Source organism: Trachypithecus francoisi, unplaced genomic scaffold, assembly GCF_009764315.1.
Source record: "Trachypithecus francoisi isolate TF-2019V2 unplaced genomic scaffold, Tfra_2.0 Lachesis_group4, whole genome shotgun sequence".
In the NCBI taxonomy this organism is placed as follows: domain Eukaryota; kingdom Metazoa; phylum Chordata; class Mammalia; order Primates; family Cercopithecidae; genus Trachypithecus; species Trachypithecus francoisi.
The window spans coordinates 113797443-113818592 of record NW_022681469.1 but is presented as its reverse complement, the minus strand read 5'-3'; the positions used below and the strand labels follow the sequence as shown (position 1 = coordinate 113818592).

Here is a 21150-nt window from a genome sequence, read left to right as displayed (position 1 = left end):
CTGCAGATGATCATTTTCAGTATTTCTACAACTCTGTACCGACTTTTAATCGACTAAGCCAATTTCTCCTCTTCCATGGCTTATCAGTAAGTCCAACAGACGGACACTGGTGTACGAACAGAGTCCACTGAAGATAAAAGAGCAAAACACAAACTGAACATAGTTTGGGATCTCCCCTTACCATCTCGCATTAGCTTCCATAATGCTATGACCAACCACCTTGGGCCCAAGGACTAGTTACATCATGAGCTGTGCTAAGCTTCTGTGATTCTGTCTGTGGAGCTGACAACTAAAACCTCAAATACATCAGGTCTTGCACCAGTATGATATAAAAATGCTTTATTTACTAAGAAGCTGGTGTTATGGGAATGTTTTTTAAAAGTTATTTTTAAGAACTACATGCTGAAATATTTATGGAAAAAGTAGTAGGCCGGGTGCAGTGGCCTGTAATCTCAACACTTTGGGAGGCCGAGGTGGGTGGATCACCTGAGGTCAGGAGTTCGAGACCAGCCTGGCCAACATGGTCTCTACTAAAATACAAAAATTAGCCGGGCATGGTGGTGTGTGCCTGTAATCCCAACTACTTGGGAGGCTGAGGCAGGAGAATTGTTTGAACCTGCGAGGCAGAGGCTGCAGTGAGCTGAGTTCGTGCCACTGCACTCCAGTCTGGGTGACAGAGCGAGACTTTGCCTCAAAAAAAATATATATATATATACACACATATGTATATACACATATATACACACACACACATATATATATACACACACGTGTGTGTGTGTGTGTGTATATATATAATGGGACTATTTCTAAATGATCAAGGCAGGGAGGTACAAACAGTGTATTGGGGGTGTGTGGATAAAACAAAATTGACCATGAGCTATAAGAACTGACATTAGGCTAGGCGCAGTGGCTCACACCTGTAATACCAGAGTTTTGGGAGGCTGAGGAAGGAGGACCTATTGAGCTCAGGAGTTCAAGACCCGCCTGGGCAACAGAGTAAGACACCCATTCTCCACAGAAAATTTTTTTTTAAATTAGCCAGGCATTGTGGCGCACACCAGTAGTCCCAGCTACTGGGCAGACTGAGGTGGGAGGATCACCTGAGCCCAGGAAGTCAAGGCTGCAGTGAGCTGTGATGGCACCACTGCACTCCAGCCTGGGTGTCAGAGTGAGACTTTGTCTTAAAAAAAAAAAAAAAGAAATGACATTAATAAGATAATAAGATTGGAATTGGGCAACAGGTATGGGAAGGGTCATTTCTTCTTCTGTATACATTTGCACTGGTCTATAACAGTGTACACACATACGACATCAGTTGGCAAATGTGAATAATATAAATTGTAAGAGACGTCCCAGACAAAAATCAAACCAAGACATGTAACTGAGGAGGCAGCGGTCTTGAACAAAGTTAGCCATATGTGATAAACCCTCTTTCATTTTTAAGTGGAACCGTGGAAAATTTTCTGAGTTAATTCGTAACCGGTCACAATCCCAAAGCACCCTTGTCTTCTCAGTGGTATTTTTTTACATTACCTGTGCTGGTTTCTCCTGAAGAAACTGAACTTCTCCATCTTGAAGAAATGTAAGGAATCGAGGGATGATATGTTCTAGGAATGTAGAATACTGAGGAGATGACGTGACATTCTAATTGTGCAAAAATAAAAGAAGACTCCATTCAGTTATGTGTACGTATCTTCATTTCAAATTCACTCAATATAATAACTAACTGCAAAGGAATATAAAACATTTTAGCCAAAAGCAAATTTGTGCTATTGTATTATTTAGTAATAACATAATTTTAAATTAGGATGGTTGTATTTCTGAAATTCAGTTCAGGAGAACTAAATGCTAACTTTTACTATTAAAATTAGAAATATCAATGCTTTGGGAAATGCTGAACCTGGAACCCATTCTAGCTTGGCTCTGCCACAATCTAAGTATGAAATCTCTACGAAGTTATTTAGCTTCTATGTCTCAGTTTCTTGATCTGGAAAAATGAAGAGACTGAGCAAACTAACATATTAGTTAGATGTATATTCATTATGTACTAATTAGATGTATACTAATTACATTATAATCTAATCTAATCCATTATTGATCCTAGTACTGATTTTAAAAGGAGAATAGGAAGGGCTGGGCACTGTAGCTCATGCTTGTAATCCCACCACTTTGGGAGGTCGAGGCAGGAGGATCGCTTGAGCCCACAAGTTCAAGACCAGCCTGGGCAACACAGCAAGACTCCATCTCTACAAAAAAATTTTTTTAAAAGCTGAGAATTGTGGCACGTGCCTGTGCTGTGGTCTTAGCTACTCAGAGGGCTGAAGTAAAAGGATCACCTCAGACTGGGAGTTCAAGGCAGCAGTGAGCTATGATGGTGCCACTGCACTCCAGCCTGGGCAACAGTGTGAAATCCCATCTCTATTTAAAAAAATATAAAAAATAAAAAAAGGAGACTAGGAAATAAAACTATAAAGTGAAGATACTAGGGCAGTTTCTGGATCCCACTTAGGAAGTAAAAACTTTGGACAGTTACCTAAACTCTCTGAGGATGTTATTTCCCGCCTTCCTTACAGGACTATTGTGAAGACTGCATGAGTTAATACATGCAAAGTTTATGAAGTTTCTAACACTGCCTACAGGACATGCTCGTAAGTGTTGTGCTGTTATTTACAGAGCACTTATGTGCCAAATACTGTGTTGTGTGCCTTTTAGTCTTTCTCATTTAGTCTGAGATGGGTATTATCTCTAAGATAGGTATTATCTCCATTTCACAGATAAGGAAAGAGAATCTAAAGGTTAAGTTTTCAAAATGGGCACACTGGCTGGTCTGTAGTCCCAGCTACTCAGGAGGCTGAAGTGGGAAGATCACTGGAGTCCAGGAATTCCAGGCCAGCCTGGGCAATACAGCAAGACCTCATATCAAAAAAGAAAAGGTAAAGTTTTAGAAGTGGATTCAAATCAAGTATATCTAACACCCAAATTCTTTTTCTTGTTTAATGCTTCACTTATTCATTCAACAAATATTTACTGAACTCCTATCATGTACTCAAAAGGGATAAAATAATGAAGAGAACACGTAATATTCATGTCATCAGAGATGGGGGAGGCAGCAGCGGAAGTAAGACAGGTATCAAACAAAAAGACTAAGGATACAGAACCATGAAGGGGGTTGTGTCAACAACTAAGGGAACATATAACTGTGAGACATCATTTACTAAATGTAACCAAGCACGGAGGACACCTTCCTGAAGAAGTGACACTTAACACTAAAACTTGAAAGGCAAGTAGGAGTTACCCATGAAAAGGCAGAAAAGATTCTAAGAAAAGCATATGCAAATGCACAAAATCAAGCGAAAGCACGAGTGTAAAAGGCATAAACAGAGTTCAGCATCTTGGAGAAGGAAACAGAAAAGAAAGGAGTTCAACTTTTAAGGTTTTTCTGAGACAGTCTCACTGTCGCCCAGGCTGGAGTACAGTGGTGTGATCTTGGCTCATTGCAATCTCTGCCTCCAGGATCCAAGCAATTCTCCTGCCTCAGTCTCTCGAGTAGCTGGGACTACAGGCGTGCGCCACCACACCTGGCTTTTTTTTTTTTTTTTTTTTAAGTGGAGATAGGGTTTTCACCATGTTGGTCAGGCTGGTCTCGAACTCCTGATCTCAGGTATCCATCTGCCTTGGCCTCCCAAAGTGCTGGAATTACAGGCATGAGCCACCACACCTGGACTGGAGTTCAACTTTATTTATTTAATTTTTTTTTTGAGACAGTCTCACTCTGTCACCCAGGCTCGAGTGCAGTGGCGTGATCTCGGTTCACTGCAAGCTCCGCCTCCCGGGTTCACGCCATTCTCCTGCCTCAGCCTCCTGAGTAGCTGGGACCACAGGCACCCGCCACCACACCCCGCTAATTTTTTGTATTTTTGGTAGAGACGGGGTTTCGCCGTGTTAGCCAGGATGGTCTCCATCTCCTGACCTCAGGTGATCTGCCCACCTTGGCCTCCCAAAGAGCTGGGATTACAGGCGTGAGCCCCCGCGCCCGGCCTGGAGTTCAACTTTTACTATGAGGAGTCTGACAAGCTGGTGAGAACAGACACCTGGGCGGTTAAATGTGGGGCTAAAGAGAAAGCTCTGGAGTTGTCTATCATATTACGCAATTTCAGAAGAGGGGTCTGTAAAGGAAGGACAGTGAAACAGTCAAAAATCAGAAAGCAGTATGGAGCAAGGAAAGAAAACCACTGCGGGTTGTTTTGTTTTGTTTTGAGACGGAGTTTCACTCTTTTCGCCAGGCTGGAGTGCAATGGCACCATCTCGGCTCACTGCCACCTCCGCCTCCCAGGTTCAAGTGATTCTCCTGCCTCAGCCTCCGGAGTAGCTGGGATGACAGAGCCCACCACCATGTCCGGCTAACACACGTAAGCACCTGTCTCCTGGGCCAACCTGGTGTAGATTTCTGGGGCCTCCACTCACACAGAACACTGTATGGGAGGCGGCCCCAGGAATGTGCAGAAACCAAATAGCTTCTCTCTAAGCATTCAGTGAATGTGTCGGGCAGAAGAACTGTGTTTGGCACCTTTCATCCCTAAAGGTTAAGACTTTTGATGAAACACCCACAATCAAGGATTCAAGGAAAAGAGGGAGAAGATTCATGCTGGAATACTGAACTAACTGCCAGGTTATTAAGAAGTCAAATATATTTGCATATAAGTCCATATTAACTACTGATTACACGGCTTTCAAACATCTGCATTTCAAATTTCTCCAGTAAGGCTGGGCACAGTGACTCATGCCTGTAATCCTAGCACTTTATTTAGGAGGACAAGGTGGGACTATTGTGTGGGCCCAGGAGTTCAAGACCAGCTGGGGCAATATAGCAAGACCATGTCTAAAAAAGAAAAGAATTTCCCCAGTTAAAACAATTCACTCAAGCTGGGCATGGTGGTGCCCACCTGTAGTCCCCACTGTTCGGAAGCTGAAGCAGGAAGATCATCTGAGCCCAGGAGTTCAATGTTGCGGTATGCTAGGATAGCACCTGTGAATAGGTACTATACTCCATAGCAAGACCCTGTCTCTAAAAAAAATTTTTATAATTAAAAAAAGATTCATTCAACAAGCTGCCTGGTTATTCTGCAAGTATCTCAACTCAGCCACCAGCTTTTTGATCCAGATAAATTGTTCACGTGATTCCTAACCTGAAGGTTTGTCTTGAAAGATGGCCCATTTAATAATGAAGCTGTAAGACTCCTGAAACCACTGGGAGTTTTTAAAATTTCACTCACCTCATTTAAACATTTTTCTGGGATGGTAGTAATTTAAAGAACTGCTTCTTTTTTTTTCTTTTTTTTTGAGACGGAGTCTCACTCTGTCGCCCAAGCCGGAGTGCAGTGGCACTATCTCGGTTCACTGCAAGCTCCGCCTCCCGGGTTCACGCCATTCTCCTGCCTCAGCCTCCCGAGAAGCTGGGACTACAGGCGCCCACCACTGCGCCCGGTTAATTTTTTGTATTTTGAGTAGAGACGGGGTTTCACCGTATTAGCCAGGATGGTCTCGATCTCCCGACCTCGTGATCCACCCGCCTCGGCCTCCTAAAGTGCTGGGATTACAGGCGTGAGCCATCGCGCCCGGCCAAGAACTGCTTTTTGATGGTCATTCTAGTATTTAATTTTCTGAAGAATTCCGTCATCTGAATTTCATTTAAGGTAAATGTTGATACACAGATTGCAAAAGTCATTACTTGGAAAAGCCCTAACTATACTGCCTCGCAGATACAGATATATATATACATATATATGTAGATTATGTATTTATATATGTAATATTATATATATGTAATATTTTGAAACAGTGTCTCGCTCTGTTGCCCAAGCTGAAGTGCAGTGGCCTGATCTCTGCTCACTGCAACCTCTGCCTCCCAGGTTCAAGTGATTCTCTGCCTCAGCCTTCCGAGTAGCTGGGACTACAGGCCAGGCACGTGCCACCTTGCTCGGCTAGATTTTTGTATTTGGAGACAGGGTTTCATCATGTTGGCCAGGTTGGTCTCGAACTCCTGGCCTCAAGTGATCCACCTGCCTCAGCCTCCCAAAGTTCTGGGATTACAGGCGTGAGCCACCACACCCAGACTTGCCCCACTAACTTTTAGTTGTTAATAAATGCATCTGAGACCAAAAGCCAGGAAGGAGGCAATCTGATAACTGCAAATCCTAAAAAGGAGAAGTCTCAGAACCTCAAAAGGGTCAGATATTTACAGATATTTAATCCAGATAGCCGTATGTCCACGCTCAGAGCCCTGACTCAAGGGCTTGTTCCTGCAGGTTCACAGACTGCCCATTTCAGCCTCTCCAACAAACCTGCCAGGACTATGGTTCTCTCAGATCAGTTCTTCCAACAAAATGCAGAATGCAGGCATATCCTCTTCTGCCTCTCACCTTTTTATAAATATATGTATTTTTTAAACAGCTTGTTTTAGCAGCTTGGGCAGAAGAGAAAGCTCTTTAGCTAGATCTCTAAATATCTCAAGGTTTTTTTCTAGCTCAGCTCAAGGCAACAAGTCCTTGAAAATATCTATTTAAAAAAAAGCTAAAATACTATCCATTAGTACAGATAGTAGGGTATTTGATTTAACCCCACCAGCATGTATTTAACGTTTATTAATACAAAAAACCTTATGGAAGCTAGGGAACATTTTCTCTATTGTTCTTAGATTATTATCCTCACATTTTAAAAAAGAAACATTGGCTGGGCGCAGTGGGTTACACCTATAATACCAGCACCTTGGGAAGCCAAAGCAGGAGGTTTGCTTGAGCCCAGAGTTCGACCAGACTGGGCAATATAGCGAGATCCTGTCTCTCTCTCAAAAAAAAAAAAAAAAGAAAGAAAGAAAAATTAGCCAAGCATAGTGTCTCACACCTGCAGTCCCAGCTACTCAGGAGGACCACGTGAGCCCAGGAGTTCAAGGCTGCAGTAAGCTGTGATTGCACCACTGTACGGCAAGACTGTACCCTGTACAGGGCACACTGTACCCTGTCTCTTAAAATTTTTTTTAATCAAATAAACAATAAAAATCGGAAACATGATCCTTTTGTAGTTTGTAAGCATGATGATTGGGGTTTGACGCTTATGTGTGAGACGTGCCTCCCTTAAATCTTGTTATGATGTCAGCACATTACCCATCTGATGTGAAAAAAATAAGTAACAAATGTGACTTTCTCATCTGTCTATGAGACTAACTGGTACCCAGGTGAACCAAAGAGTTGGGCAAAATACAAGATAACTTTTTTCAGGTGTTGGATTAGGGGCAATACCGGAGCATGACTCCCAGGAGAAGGGAAATTCACATGCTGAGCCCCATGACCACCATGGTTCTCTGCCTCGGTACGATTTTCCAACTGGAGTTCAGCAAGCTGGGTCCAAGCAGGGGTCACAGCCTGCTGAGCTGAGGAGTAAAATCCTTAGTGTTTAGGAGAGCTAAAGTGGCTGGAATCTGCAGGGCATAGCACCAGAGAAAAGCAAATCACAGAGCAGGCCTCCAGTGAAGCCAGCTGAGGACTGGACTGCACACACACAGGGTGACACTGCCTGAAGCTCACCACAGTGTACCTGCTTCAAGACTGAGAGATGCGGCCGGGCATGGTGGCTCACGTTTGTAATCTTAGCACTTTGGGAGGCCGAGGTGGGCGGATCGCCTGAGGTCAGGAGTTCGTGACCAGCCTAGGCAACATGACGAAACCCCATCTCTACTAAAAATACAAAAATTAGTGGGTCGTGGTGGTGCACACCTGTGGTCCCAGCTACTCCAGAGGCTGAGGTGGGCCCAGGAAATTGAGACTGCAGTGAGCTGCGACCACACCACTCTACTCCAGCCTGGGCGACAGAGGGAGACCCTATCCTAAAAAAAAAAAAAATTGCAAGGTGAATGAAGATACATCTAGATATCTTCATTACATGCTAGATAACATCTAGCAATGTTAGAGAATGCTGGATTTCAAGCCTAGCCGGAGTGCAAAGACCTACTTAAGATCTTAATAACATCCCAGAACTCACACATCCAGCTAGACCATGTCCTAGAATATGGCCTATTCTAGACCAACGCCAACAAAGCCTAAAATCAGCCTCTGATGAGATCCAAAGGCAGAATTTGAAGGTTGAATCCCACCAAGTTAGAGACCTGGGAAAAACCTTGGGCCATCCACAGATCCTCCCCAAAGCATAAAACCAATCCTATGCAAATTCAGTGGGATCAGCTGGTAACCGAACTGCCTCCTACGACAAAACACTGACATTCTTCAGAGGGAGATAACAGGATCTAGAGTCCCTACGATGTCTCACATATAGTGTCCACTGTACAGTAAAAAAATTACTAGACGGTTGGGAACAGTGGCTCACATCTATAATTCCAGCACTTTGGGAGGCTGAGGCAGGAGTTTGAGACCAGACTGGACAACATGGTGAAACCTCATCTCTACAAAATATACAAAAATTGGCCAGGTATGGTAGTGCATGCCTGTAGTCCCAGCTACTCAAGAGGCTGAGGTGGGAGGCTCACCCAAGCCCAGGAGGTTGAGGTTGCTCTGAGCCGAAATGGTACCACTACACTCCAGCCTGGGTGACAGTAAGACCTTGTCTCAAAATATATAAATATATAAATTACTAGACAAGGAAACAGGATAATGAGGCCCACAGCCAATAGAAATTGAACTTCATATAGCCCAAATGTTGGCTTTAATACATGAAGACTTTAAAACAGCCCTCATACAGTAGGTGTGTTCAAAACATAAAAGAAAAATATGGTCTTAATAAATGAGGATGGGGAATCTGCAGATAAATGAAATCTATAAAGAACCAAAGGGAAATTCTAGAACTGAAAGCACAATAGCTAAAATTTTTAAAAATACAAAACATAAACTGAAATTCTAAGAAAAACCCAGCAGGCTGGAGATAACAAAAAAATTCTCAGAAGATCAACAGAAATTATCCAATCTAAAGGACAAAAAGAAAAAAGACTGAAGAAAAATGAAAAGTGTCTGAGGGACACGCAGTACGTATAAAATTGTAGGATATGTGGTCCACAAGAAAGAAAGTTCTTTCTTGATGAAGGTCACAGATGTTCTAATTAGCAGAACCAGAAATGACATCCAGATCTCATTGCATAGGAATATACCATCAAATTACCTGAACACAACAAATTTACAACATAAATCTGAGTGCATCTCGGCCAGGCACAGTGGCTCATGCCTGTAATCCCAGCACTTTGGGAGGCCAAGGCAGGTGGATCACCTGAGGTCAGGAGCTCAAGGCCACCCTGGCCAACATAGTGAAACCCCGTCTCTACTAAAAATGCAAAAATCAGCTGGGCACAGTGGTGCACACCTGTAATCCCAACTACTTGGGAGGCTAAGGCAGGAGAATCACTTGAACCCGGGAGGCGGAGGTTGCAGTGAGCCAAGATCACGTCACTGCACTCCAGCCTGGACGAGTCAGACTCCACCTCAAAAGACAATAAACAAGCCAGGTGAGATGGCTCACGCCTGTAATGCCAGCACCTTGAGAGGTTGAGGCAGGTAGATCACCTGTGGTCAGGAGTTCAAGGCCAGCCTGACCAACATGGCGAAACCCCGTCTCTACTAAAAATACAAATATTACCTGGGCGTGGTGGCAGGCACTATAATCTCAGCTACTCTTGAGGCTGAGTCAGGAGAATCGCTTGAACCTGGAAGGCAGAGGTTGCAGTGTGCCAAGATCACGCCACTGCACCCCAGCCTGGGCGACAAGACGAAACTCCATCTCAAACAAAAACCAAAAAAGAAAGAAACTAAACACAAGAATAATTTGAGTACATCCCAACAGGCACGGTAGCCTATAAGAGCTATCATATTTTAAAATGAAAAAATGTTGTTAAAACAACCAAAACAAAACTTACAACCCTCAACACGGTGTGGGGTTCGCTATCATTAGCGTGAAGATGGAAAACACTGTGTACAAAGTTTCAAATGTCAGTTTCGAAATATAATAAATTACTTGAACAAAGACAACGATCTTTGAGTTGCTAGTAAAAAGACTGACAAAGCAGGAACAGGAAAGTGCATGACAGTATTTACCTCAAAATGAAAAATACAAAATATAATGCTCATACCTCAAAATTTTCACTAACTTCTTGCATCATTTTCAACTTCGTTTCATCAGCTGTGAATGGCAATACAAGCATCAGGTAATTGAAATTATGTTAAGGAAATTATGTTAATGCAAAACTTGGATTTAGTAATTTAAGAGAAGCAATCAGATCTTATCAGTTTGACTGTCATGGCCTAATAGAAGGCACATAGCTAGTTCCCTATAACCAGTCGCACACATTTGTACTCCCAGACATACACGTGCATGCACTGACAAGCATATACATACACACAAACATACACACATGTGCCTCTTTGGGGCTCCAGCCAGTATTACTCATCACTTTGCTTCTCTACAAGGTAGAGAAACGGAAAACGAGAATAAAAGTTAATGTTACAATTAATCTTAAAGTGCACAACATTGGAGCTGAGATGGATGTGTCATATTTATGCATTTCTTTCTTTCTTTTTGAGAGAGAATCTCGCTCTGTCACCCAGGCTGGAGGGCAGTGGCGTGATCTCGGCTCACTGCAACCTCTGCCTCCTGGGTTCAAGCGATTCTCCTGCCTCAGCCTCCCAAATAGCTGGGACTACAGGCGTGAGCCACCACGCCCGGCTAATTTTTGTACTTTAATAGAGACAGGTTTCACCACATTGGCCAGGCTAGTCTCAAATTCCTGACATCAGGTGATCCACCTGCCTCGGCCTCCCAAAGTGTTGGGATTATAGACGTAAGCCACCACGTCCGGCCTTGTTTATGCATTTCTTAATGACAAAAAGGATCAACTCACGTGTATTCACATCTGTGAGAGCTGCCACGAACTGAAGGTACTTTTTCATCAAAGTGGTCTGGTCAACCACCGTGGCCCCCTGTGTTGCAACAAATGCCATTTTTCTTTTAGGCTGGTTTGCTTCTCAAGAGAAAAGTATCAGGTCCATGAGTTCAACCAGCCTGTGAAAAGAGGCATAGTTAGTCAACTTACGGGGGCCACAGGATCACAATCTCTGTGAAAATCTTACCTAAATGCCTATATAATCGATATGCTTTCATCTTAATCCAGAATCTAACACTATTCCTTCTAGTTTTTTGAATATGAAGTTTACCCATTTTGTCTATTAATTTTGAAACATGATTTTTCTACGCAGACACTTTTCTTTCCTATGGTATTTCCTCTTTCCCTGAGTCAGTGGTTGGCAAACGTTTTCTGTAAAGAGCCATATAGTAGATATTTTAATCTTTGTGGCCACACAGTCTGTCACAACTACTCAGCTCTGCTATAACCAGAAAGCAGTCACAGACAGACAACATGTAATTAAATGAGTGAGGCTGTGTTCCAATAAAACTTTATTTATGGACGCTGAAATCTGAATTTCATATAACTCTCATTTACCATGAAATACCCTTCCTCTTTTCCCCAGCCATTTAAAAATATAAAACCATTCTTAGTTCATGGGCGTTATAAAACAAGGCAGCAGGCCAGGCGCGGTGGCTCACGCCTAGAATCCCAGCACTTTGGGAGGCCAAGGCAGGGAAATCACGAGGTCAGGACTTCCAGACTAGCCTGGGCAACATGATGAAACTCCATCTCTACTAAAAATACAAAAATTAGCCAGGCATGGTAGCGGGCACCTGTAATCCCAGCTACTCGGGAGGCTTGAGACAGCAGAGTCACTTGAACCCGGGAGGTGGAGATTGCAGTGAGCCAAGATTGTGCCACTGCACTCCAGCGTGGGCAATAGAGCAAGACTCAGTCTCGGGGGGGGGGGGGGGGGGGGGGGGGAAACAAGCAGCAGGCTGGATCGGGGCAACCTTGGTTGTACGTGTGACTGATTTCCAAACTTCAGCCAGCATCAAAATCCCCAGTGCCAAAGGTGGGCTCCCAAGCAGCACCCCTCCAGACTGTGGTTATGTGAGGGGCACGGGAAACTATGAATTCTGTTTGTAGCTGGCAGACAGTAGGTACTCAACGGCTGCTCCCAGCTGACACACAGATGGAGACCTGGTTTCCATTTTAACAGGTGTCACAAAGTATCCCGAGAAGCTGGTGAAATAAGTTGCTTTTACCCCTCCTCCTTGCATAATCCCGCTCTGCACTAAGAGGCAGTTTCACAGCTTCGTTTTCTTTCAACAGACACACCAGGACCGCCTCTGCAGGCCTACCGGATACACTGCTTTGCAGCGGACACAGGTGACACTAGAGAGCTCCTTCCGGCCACTCTCTCCTAGACACCAAAAACCCTTCTTCCATGCAGAGAGCATGCCCACAGGTGTCCCACAACAAGCCCACCAGAAGCCCCAGCCTTCTGGCTCCAGGTAGGAAAAGCCACGAAGGAAACCAAGGCGGGAGAGTGTGTCATGCCCTGCTAGGGCACCTGGCAACTGCCTGTTTCAGGTGACACCCCCGCCCCAAGACAGAAGACCCCACACCCCCTTCCCCATCTCCATCGGGCCAAGACATGGGGGTCTCGGGCCTCTCCCTGCCCATCCCCAACCCAGGGTACCCAAGACTCGGGGGTCACGGCCTCTCCCTGCCCATCCCCAACCCAGGGTACCCAAGACTCGGGGGTCACGGCCTCTCCCTGCCCATCCCCATCCCAGGGGACCCAAGACTCGGGGTCACGGCCTCTCCCTGCCTAAGAACCTCCCTAGTCCTGTCCAAACTTCCCCCTTCCCACGGAAGTCGTCAACTCTTCCATTTCCCGGGGTCCCGCGGAGCCTGGGGGCCTTGACCGGGGGGAAACGCCCCCATTCCGCGTGTCTGAGGGAAAGCAACTTCACCACCCCGAACGCCGAGGGCCCAGGCCGGGCTGGTGCCACGCCCGCTCCCACTCCCGGGGACAAAACGGCCCCGCTGCCCCCAGACCCCGCCGAGCCCTGCCTGAGGGGGCGCCGCCGGGCCAGAGGGGGCGCTGTGGTCGCCGCTACCTTCTCTCCCCTCGCCGGGCCTAACGAGCCCAGAGCCTGCATAGAGGCCCGGAGGTGCCAGGTTGGCCGGAGGGCGCCACCGGAGGGACAGGACCCCAACGTCCCACCCGATCTCTCAGCTCGCAAACGGCCCTCCGGTTCCCTCCTTTTGTCGCCGTCCCTGGCGCTCCGCGACCGCGTCCCAGGCCGAGCTACGGCGAGCGACGAGCGCCAATTCCCGCGCTCGCGAGCTCTGCGCTTCCCACAGCTTCCTCGCAGCTCGGCCGCAAATGCTGTAGGCCCCGCCGCCTCGGGTGGGCTCTGGCTAGGGCCTAGAGGATCCCGGGGCGCTCGGAGCCCCCAGCTCCATCCCTCCGCGGAGCCGCCGCGCCGCAGAGGCCTCCCCACGCCTGGGGGCCGCGCGCACCTCCCGGGGCCGTTCGGACACCCGCCCGCCAACTTACCCCTACCTCGGCGGCCCGGCTCCCGCAGGCCCGGCCCGCGACCCCTGCGACCCCCAGCCGAGCCCTCCTAGCAGCCGCTCGGCCGCGCGCAGTCCCGCCCCCGCTTAAAGCGGCCGCACCCGCCGACCGAGCGCCAGGCCCCGGCGCGCCGCCCCCAAGTGGGTGCGGCCTGGGCGGGCGCGGGCACGGGGAGGGGCGTCCGCCGTCCGGGTGGGCCCCAGCCCTTTAAACCACCGCCAGCCGTGACGGGGCAGGGCCGGCGCCCAGATTCTAGGGGTTCCTTTTTCCCTAAGTCTCCTCCCAAGAGCCAGGCCTCGGGGAATGCTCGGGGATCCTGGGGGCGGTGGGCACCTGGCGGGGGGTGGGGGGCTTCCCCAGTTGGCAGTGATGGGGCCCAGGTATTGTCCACCACTGGACTGAAGGTGGCAGACGGGGTAGGATTTGCCACCTCCACTCCTCGCTCCTGGCCCCCCGCTGCCCTCCTGGGGTTCTTCTCGGCCCGCAGAAGGGAGAGGAAGCCAGGAGGGTCTTTGGGAAGGTGAAGGCTGGAGATGGACCGAGACCCTGTTAGTGAAAGAAAGTCCAGGTGGGCTTCCTGGAAGTGGCCGCCCAGGTGCAGAAAGGCCCCATTGGTTCTGCAGCTGCTTTACCTCCGAGGCTGGATCCACCTGGCAGGCAGATCTACCTCCATCAAAACTGGATGGAGAGAGGCCTAGGCCAGGCCAGAGCAATGAAGGGATAGAGTGGGGATGGAGCCAGGGGAGGTGGCATGGGCCAGACCAAAAGGTGTCTCGAAGGTCAAGGTACGGTCAGCCACCATGGTTACCATGTTACAGGGACAGAGTGTGGAAGCATGACGTGAACTTGGCCACCTCCAGGCCCTGGTTCCACCTCCTACACCTTCCTTCACCTGCCCCCCACCCTCACCGCCTTTGCCACTAACTCACCAAGATCATTATATTCCCTTCCCAGACAGATACATTGCACACCCTGCAATAAATAAATGCCGCAATGCCCGTGGGTACCCTGGAGGGGAGGTGCTCTTTTCTGAAACAAACTCCTTGCTTGTTTATGTTGCCACTCGAGAACAAGGCCACAGCTGAAATGTTGGGATTGTGAATGGATGTTTTTAGCACCAGTTAATTCTGTCCCAGGAAAAACAAAATGGATCAGAATAGCCCTTCCATCACGGAAGAGGTTGCCTGTTTGCAAGCAAAATCTGCTATTGTCTTACCTCCACTGCCCCCTAAAAAGTGGGAGGTCCAGGCCGGCTGTGGTGGCTCATGCCTGTAATCCCAGCATTTCAGGAGGCCAAATGCTGAAATGTGGGAGGACTGTTTGAGTTCAGAAGTTCATGACCAGCCTGGGCAACATAGCGAGACCTTGTCTTTGCAAAAACTACAAAAATTAGTCAGGCTTAGTGGCAGGCACTTGCGGTCCCAGCTACTGGGGAGGCTGAGATGGGAGCGAGACTTTGTCTCAGAAAATAAAAATTAAAAAATAATAAATAGGAGGTCCAAAGTTGAAGACTGAAATATTTGAGGGCTGAAATTAGTGTGCTAAACGATTGTTTAATATTGTTTTTTGAGGGGCGTTAGGAAAACAGCTGTAGACACTTTTTAAAAAGTAAGTTTTGGCTCAGTTGCATATGATAAAGACCTACAGTTAAGCCTGGCCCTAACATTGGCAAAATCCGTGCACTTTCAGGTGGCCTAAGCTTCTATCAAAGTAGTCATCACACTTTCATGATTTTTGCCTGTTTTCTCATCTGTCTCCTGAATTAGAGGTGAGGGATGGTGTCAACTTCATCCCGATCAGGTAAATTAGATCACATTCACTCCTCTGCTTAAAATCCTTCAGGATTTTTGGAGATTTTTTCAGAATCCCAGCTATTCAGGAGGCTGAGGTGGGAGGATTGCTTCAGGCCAGGAATTCGAGACCCACTTGGACAACATAGCGAGACCCCATCTCTAAAAAATATTTTAAAAAGTAGCAGGGCATGGTGGCATGCACCTGAAGTCCCAGCTACTCGGGAGGCTAAGGCAGGAGGATCGTTTAAGCCCAGGAGTTGAAGTCTGCAGTGAGCTATGATCACGCCACTGCACTCCAAACTAGGCAACAGAGAGAGGCCCTGTCTCTAAAAAATGAAGGAATAGGCCGGGCGCGGTGGCACACACCTGTAATTCCAGCACTTTGGGAGGCTGAGGCGGGTGGATCACTTGAGGCCAGGAGTTTGAGACCAGCCTGGCCAACACGGTGAAACGCCATCTATCCTAAAAATACAAAAATTAGCCAGGTGTGGTGGTGAGTGCCTGTAATCCCAGCTATTTGGGAGGCTGAGGCAGGAGAATTGCTTGAACCCAGGAGACAGAGGTTGCAGTGAGCCAAGATGGCACCACTGCACGCCAGCCTCGGTGACAGAGCAAGACTCCTTCTCAAAAAAAAAAAAAAAAAAAAGGATATCCCTGAACTCATTTTGACCCCTCCAAGCTACTCCAGGATTTAGCCCCAAATGCATCTCCCGGGAGCTGATTCCGAGTCATCGTTACCTGCCCCGTACCCCCCGACCTCCCATAGTTAATTTCCAATGCAGGACAATGAGGATGTGTGGTAGGGATATGGACCGCAGGGCTGCTGCCCTCAAATGACCAAAGAAGATTCGATTATACTACCTTGCTAGGGCCAACAGACCAACTAACACTAACTTGCTTTAGAAAGACTTTCATCAACAAGAATTGACATCAAAGAAGTGTGAACTTTCCATTACCCAGAAAAATTCAATGAACCAAAACAGGCCACCATCCCTTCCCCACCGCCCCCTCCCAGAGCCAGATGAATGAGGTCTGACTGTTCACAACATCTGATCTGTCCCCAGGTCCCAGACCCTTACCCGTGGCTGCCGTTCTAGATGTTTGGCTCCAGGCATCCCCTGTTAAGGCTGCCCTCAGTGTCTGTTCTGAGCAATGCTCACCTCGCCAGGGGAGAGAAGGTCCCCTCTGTGCTGCTGTGTGACCATATGACATGGTGTCTGCAAAAGCAGTCCAAGGTCAGTACGGAGGAGGCACGGACAAACGGCTTCCAACACTGAGTCATGTTCGAGGCTTTGGGGGAGTTATCAAAGGGAGACCTCATCTTATCCTTTCAGCCATTCCACAAGCATCTACTTTGCACCCAACTACATGTTAAGTAACAGGGATGAAGACACATGGCATAGGTGAGGATGCTTGGAGGAGGGTCAAAGTCACCCTGGTAAGAGGTACTTGTGGCCCCTATAGGCTAGGCTGGGAGAATTTGTGGGGAAAAAAAAAAATAACTCTTGAGGCCGGGCACAGTGGCTCGTGCCTGTAATCCCAGTACTTTGGGAGGCTGAGGCAGGAGGATCACTTGAGACTAGGAGCTCAAGACCAGCCTGGACAACATAGTGAGACCTGCATCTCTACCAAAAATCTAAAGAATTAGTTGGGCATGGTGGTGCATGCCTGTAATCCCAGCTACTTGGGAGGCTGAGGTGGGAGGATCACTTGATCCCAAGAGTTAGAGGGTGCAGTGACCTACAAGTCACAATTATGCCACTGCACTCCAGACTGCGCAATAGGGAGAGAACCTGTCTCAAAAAAAAAAAAAGGAGGATGACCAAGAAGACTCTTGGGATGATCAGACGTATTTGTACCATTTGTACCCAGACAACTGAGTGCTGTGCTTTCCACTTCAGTAACCGCTAGCCCCATGTGCTGTGTGGCCCATCTGAATGGAGATGAAATCGCAGTGTAAAATGCACATGAGATGGTGAACCCTTACAAAAAATAAAAAAAGGCTAGAGTGCAGTGGCGTGATCTTGGCTCACTGCAACCTCTGCCCCTCAGTTGAAGAGATTCCCGTGCCTCAGCCTCCAGAGTAGCTGGGATTACAGCACCTGCCACCACGCCTGGCTAGGTTTTATATTTTCAGTAGAGATGGGGTTTTGCCATGTTGGCTAGGCTGGTCTTGAACTCCTGGCTTCAAGAGATCCTCCCCCTCGGCCTCCCACAGTGTTGAGATTATAGATGTGAGCCACTGCTCCCAGTTTATTGATCATTTTTACATTGATTATATGTTGAAATGATATTTTGAATATGTGGAGTTTTGTAACAGCGGTAAAATTGATATCACTTATTTCTTTTTTGAACTGTGACTACTCGAAAATTTAAAATTACATACATGGCTCCAATTCTGTTTCTAGCCAACAACATTAATCTAGCAAAGCCAAGTTGCACTCAGTGGTGTACACCTGTAATCCTTGCTACTCTGGAGGCTGAAGTGGGAGGATCACTTGTGGTCAGGAGTCTGAGACTAACCTGGGCAATGTAAAGAGACCCCTCTCTGAAAGAAAATGAAAGAAAAAAGAAAAGAAAAGCTAGCCTTCTGGACTGGGCACGGTGGCTCGCACCTGTAATCCCAGCACTTTGGGAGGCAGAGGTGGGTGGATCACTTGAGGCCAGGAGTTTGAGACCAGCCTGGCCAACGTGATGAAACCCCGTCTCTACTAAGAAATACAAAAATTAGCTGGGCATGGTGGTGTGCACCTGTAATCCCAGCTACTCAGGAGGCTGAGGCAGGAGAGTCGCTTGAATTCAGGAGGCGGAGGTTGCAGTGAGCCAAGATCATGCCACTGCACTCCAGCCTGGGCAACAGAGCTAGACTCCATCTCAAAAAATAAAAGAAAAAGAAAAAAATCAAAAGGAAACCTAGCCTTCTGAGAAGATTTGCTGCCCCTCCCTTATCAGATACTCCCTGGAAGAGTGAAGCTTCCCAGCCTGTTATGGGATGGAGCAGAGATGGGTACTGTGAGGGTGGTGCTGGTGGTGATGGGGTAAGGGTAATGCCTATGGAAAATCCTGGCTGGGCGTGGTGGCTCGTGCCTGCAATCCCAGCACTTTGCGAGGCAGAGGTGGGTGGATCACCTGAGGTCTGGAGTTCGAGACCAGCTTGGCCGACATGGCGAAACCCTATCTCTACTAAAAAAAAAAAAAAAAAAAAATTAGCCAGGCGTGGTGGTGGGCTTGTTTAATCCCGGCTACTTGGGAGTCTGAGGCAGAAGAATTGCTTGAACCTAGGAGCCAGAGAGCCAGATCGCACCATTGCACTCTAGCCTGGGTGACAGAGCAAGACTCCATCTAAAAAAAAAAAAAGAAAAAGAAAAAAAGAAAAGAAAATCCTGAGTGGAAAACAGGAAGTAGCCAAAGGGTGGCATCAGCATCAATTTCAGGATGGCCTTGAAGGTGGCTTCCATAACATAGATAACACTGTGGCTGCTGTGAAATTCTTACTCAGTGAAATAAAGTTACACATTTTAGAAACAATACGTCTTATTCTATTCGGTACATTTTAAAACGCAGGAGAAACCTGACCTTCCAATTATGTTAAACAGTCTTAAAGATTTGCAGCTTTGCAACCGTGACTATTTTCTTCTCAAGCGCTTCAAACTCCTGCTGAACAAGCCAATTTCTCCCAAGTCCTTCAGCAATTCCTATTTGACACCCAACACTGATTGAACCCTTTACTACGTCCTAAGCTCTGTTCTACATGTTAATTCCTTTTATCTTTACAATAGTCTCATTGTGTTGGGACTATTATGATGCCCATTTTAAAGAAAAAGGGGGCCTGACATGGTGGCTCATGCCTGTAGTCCCAGCTACTCTGGAGGCTGAAGCAGGAGGATCGCTTGAGCTCACGAGTTTGAGACCAGTCTGAGCAACCTAGCAAGATCCCATCTCTGTAAAAAAATAATTTTAAAAAAATTAGCAGAGAGGAAAGTGACTTCTCCAGGGTCCTGTAACTCTCAGGGAGAACCCTAATTCCCCTTGTTCCTAGGCCTGGTATTTATCACCACTGTGGCAGTTGATGCCACTAGGGGGTGACATCTGTCTAGCACTTTTTTTTTTTTTGAGAATGGAGTCTCGTTCTGTCACCCAGGCTGGAGTGCAGTGGTGCAATCTCGGCTCACTGCAAGCTCTGCCTCCCGTGTTCACACCATTCTGCCTCAGCCTCCCGAGTAGCTGGGACTACAGGTGCCCGCCACCACGCCCAGCTAATTTTTTGTATTTTTTTTTTTTTAGTAGAGATAGGGTTTCACCATGTTAGCCAGGATGGTCTCGATCTCCTGACCTCGTGATCTGCCCACTTTGGCCTCCCAAAGTGCTGGGATTACAGGCGTGAGCCACCACACCCGACCCTCCCCCCAACCTTTTTTTTTTTTTTGAGATGGTGTCTTGCTCTGTCATCCAGGCTGGAGTGCAGTGGCACAATCTTGGCTCACTGCAAACTCCACCTCCCAGGTTCAAGTGATTCTCCTTCCTCAGCCTCCCAAGTAGCTGGGATTACAGGTGCCTGCCACCGTGTCTGGCTAATTTTTGTATTTTTAGTAGAGATGGGGTTTCACCATCTTGGTCAGGCTGGTCTCAACTCCTGACCTCGTGATCCACCCGCCTCGGCCTCCCAAAGTGCTGAGATTATAGGTGTGAGTCACTGTGCCCGGCCCTGTCTAGCCCTTTCAACTTTTCACTCAAATCTATTCTCCCTCCATTCCCTGAACATGGCAGTGGGGCCGGTGGGGCCCATTCTTAGGGAAACTCACAGCTATCCCAGAACCAGGGGCCCTTTAGACAAGTAGTCCCCAACCTTTTGGCACCAAAGACAATGTTTCCACAAATGAGGGGTTGGAGGGATGGTTTTGGGGTGATTCAAGCGCATTACTTTTATTGTATACTTTATTTCTATTATGATTACACACTCACCATCATGTAGAATCAGTGAGAGCCTGAGCTTGTTTTCCTGCAACTAGATGGTCCCATCTGGGGATGATGGGAGACAGTGACAGATCATCAGGTATTAGATTATCATAAGGAGCACACAACCTTGATCCCTCACTTGAGCATTTCACAGTAGGGTTTGCACTCGGTTGAGAATCTAATGCCCTGCTGATCTGCCAGGAGGTGGAGCTCAGCGTGGCTCACAGGCCCTGCTCACCTCCTGCTGTGCAGCCAGTTCCTAACAGGCCATGGACTGGTACTGGCGACCAGGGGCTTGGAGACCCCTGCTTTAGATGCCTTGATATCAGTGCACCGGGTGGTGCAGTGATGGTCCATCAGTGCCCCACAAGCCAGAGAGGAGGTCAAAGGCCCTCACTGTGTGGGAGGATCCCTTGCCCAGGTTTGTAGCAAAGCAGTAGCATAGCTGGAACCAGAACCCACAGGGCTTCCAGCCTTTAAGGCCAGCCAGGCCCCTTCAGCTTCTAGCAGAGCCCAGCCCTGCTTCTCTAAGGCAAATGGCAGTAACCGTGTAGGCCGGTCACCCCTCACTGCAGTTGCCTGACTCCCACAAGGCCCTCAGTGACAAAGAAGTGGCCCTGGGCCCAGATATGAGCAGGAGCCCCATCTCACAGCAGCTGTGAGAGGGTAAACAGGGGATGACATCAAGCCCAGTGCAGGGGCTGGGCGCTCAGGCCCCTCTTTCAAGAAGGGGCAAGAGACTGGGCACAGTGGCTTACACCTGTAATCCCACCATTTTGGGAGGCTGAGGTGAGAGGATTGCTTGAGGCCAGGAGTTGGAGACCAACCTGGCCAATATGGTGAAACCCTGTCTCTACTAAAAATACAAAAATTAGCCAGGCCTGGTGGCGGGCACCTGTAATCCCAGCTTA

The 21150-nt window shown here is 47.6% G+C and overlaps 1 protein-coding gene and 1 non-coding gene across 14 annotated transcripts in view; one reads left to right on the top strand and one right to left on the bottom strand.

Moving 5' to 3' along the window:
* The window catches only part of TRRAP (transformation/transcription domain associated protein), a 134889-nt gene extending 121269 nt beyond the window's left edge, over positions 1–13620 (bottom strand). For 8 of the 13 annotated variants that reach the window (XM_033191761.1, XM_033191767.1, XM_033191765.1 and 5 more), the window contains exons 1-4: positions 13473–13611; positions 10895–11055; positions 10127–10176; positions 1537–1647 (exon numbers count right to left, since the gene is read on the bottom strand). In XM_033191761.1, the coding sequence (XP_033047652.1) occupies positions 1537–1647; positions 10127–10176; positions 10895–10994 (261 nt within the window). In that variant the 5' untranslated portion in view covers positions 10995–11055; positions 13473–13611. Of the gene's footprint in view, positions 1–1536; positions 1648–10126; positions 10177–10894; positions 11056–13029; positions 13162–13472 lie in introns of those variants that run through there. The other 5 variants (XM_033191769.1, XM_033191772.1, XM_033191766.1 and 2 more) reach the window with 4 other exon arrangements.
* LOC117073889 lies at positions 7070–7173 on the top strand. Its single transcript, XR_004433436.1, has one exon. It is a non-coding gene; the product is annotated as a small nucleolar RNA U13 (small nucleolar RNA).
* Positions 13621–21150: the final 7530 nt, after the last annotated feature.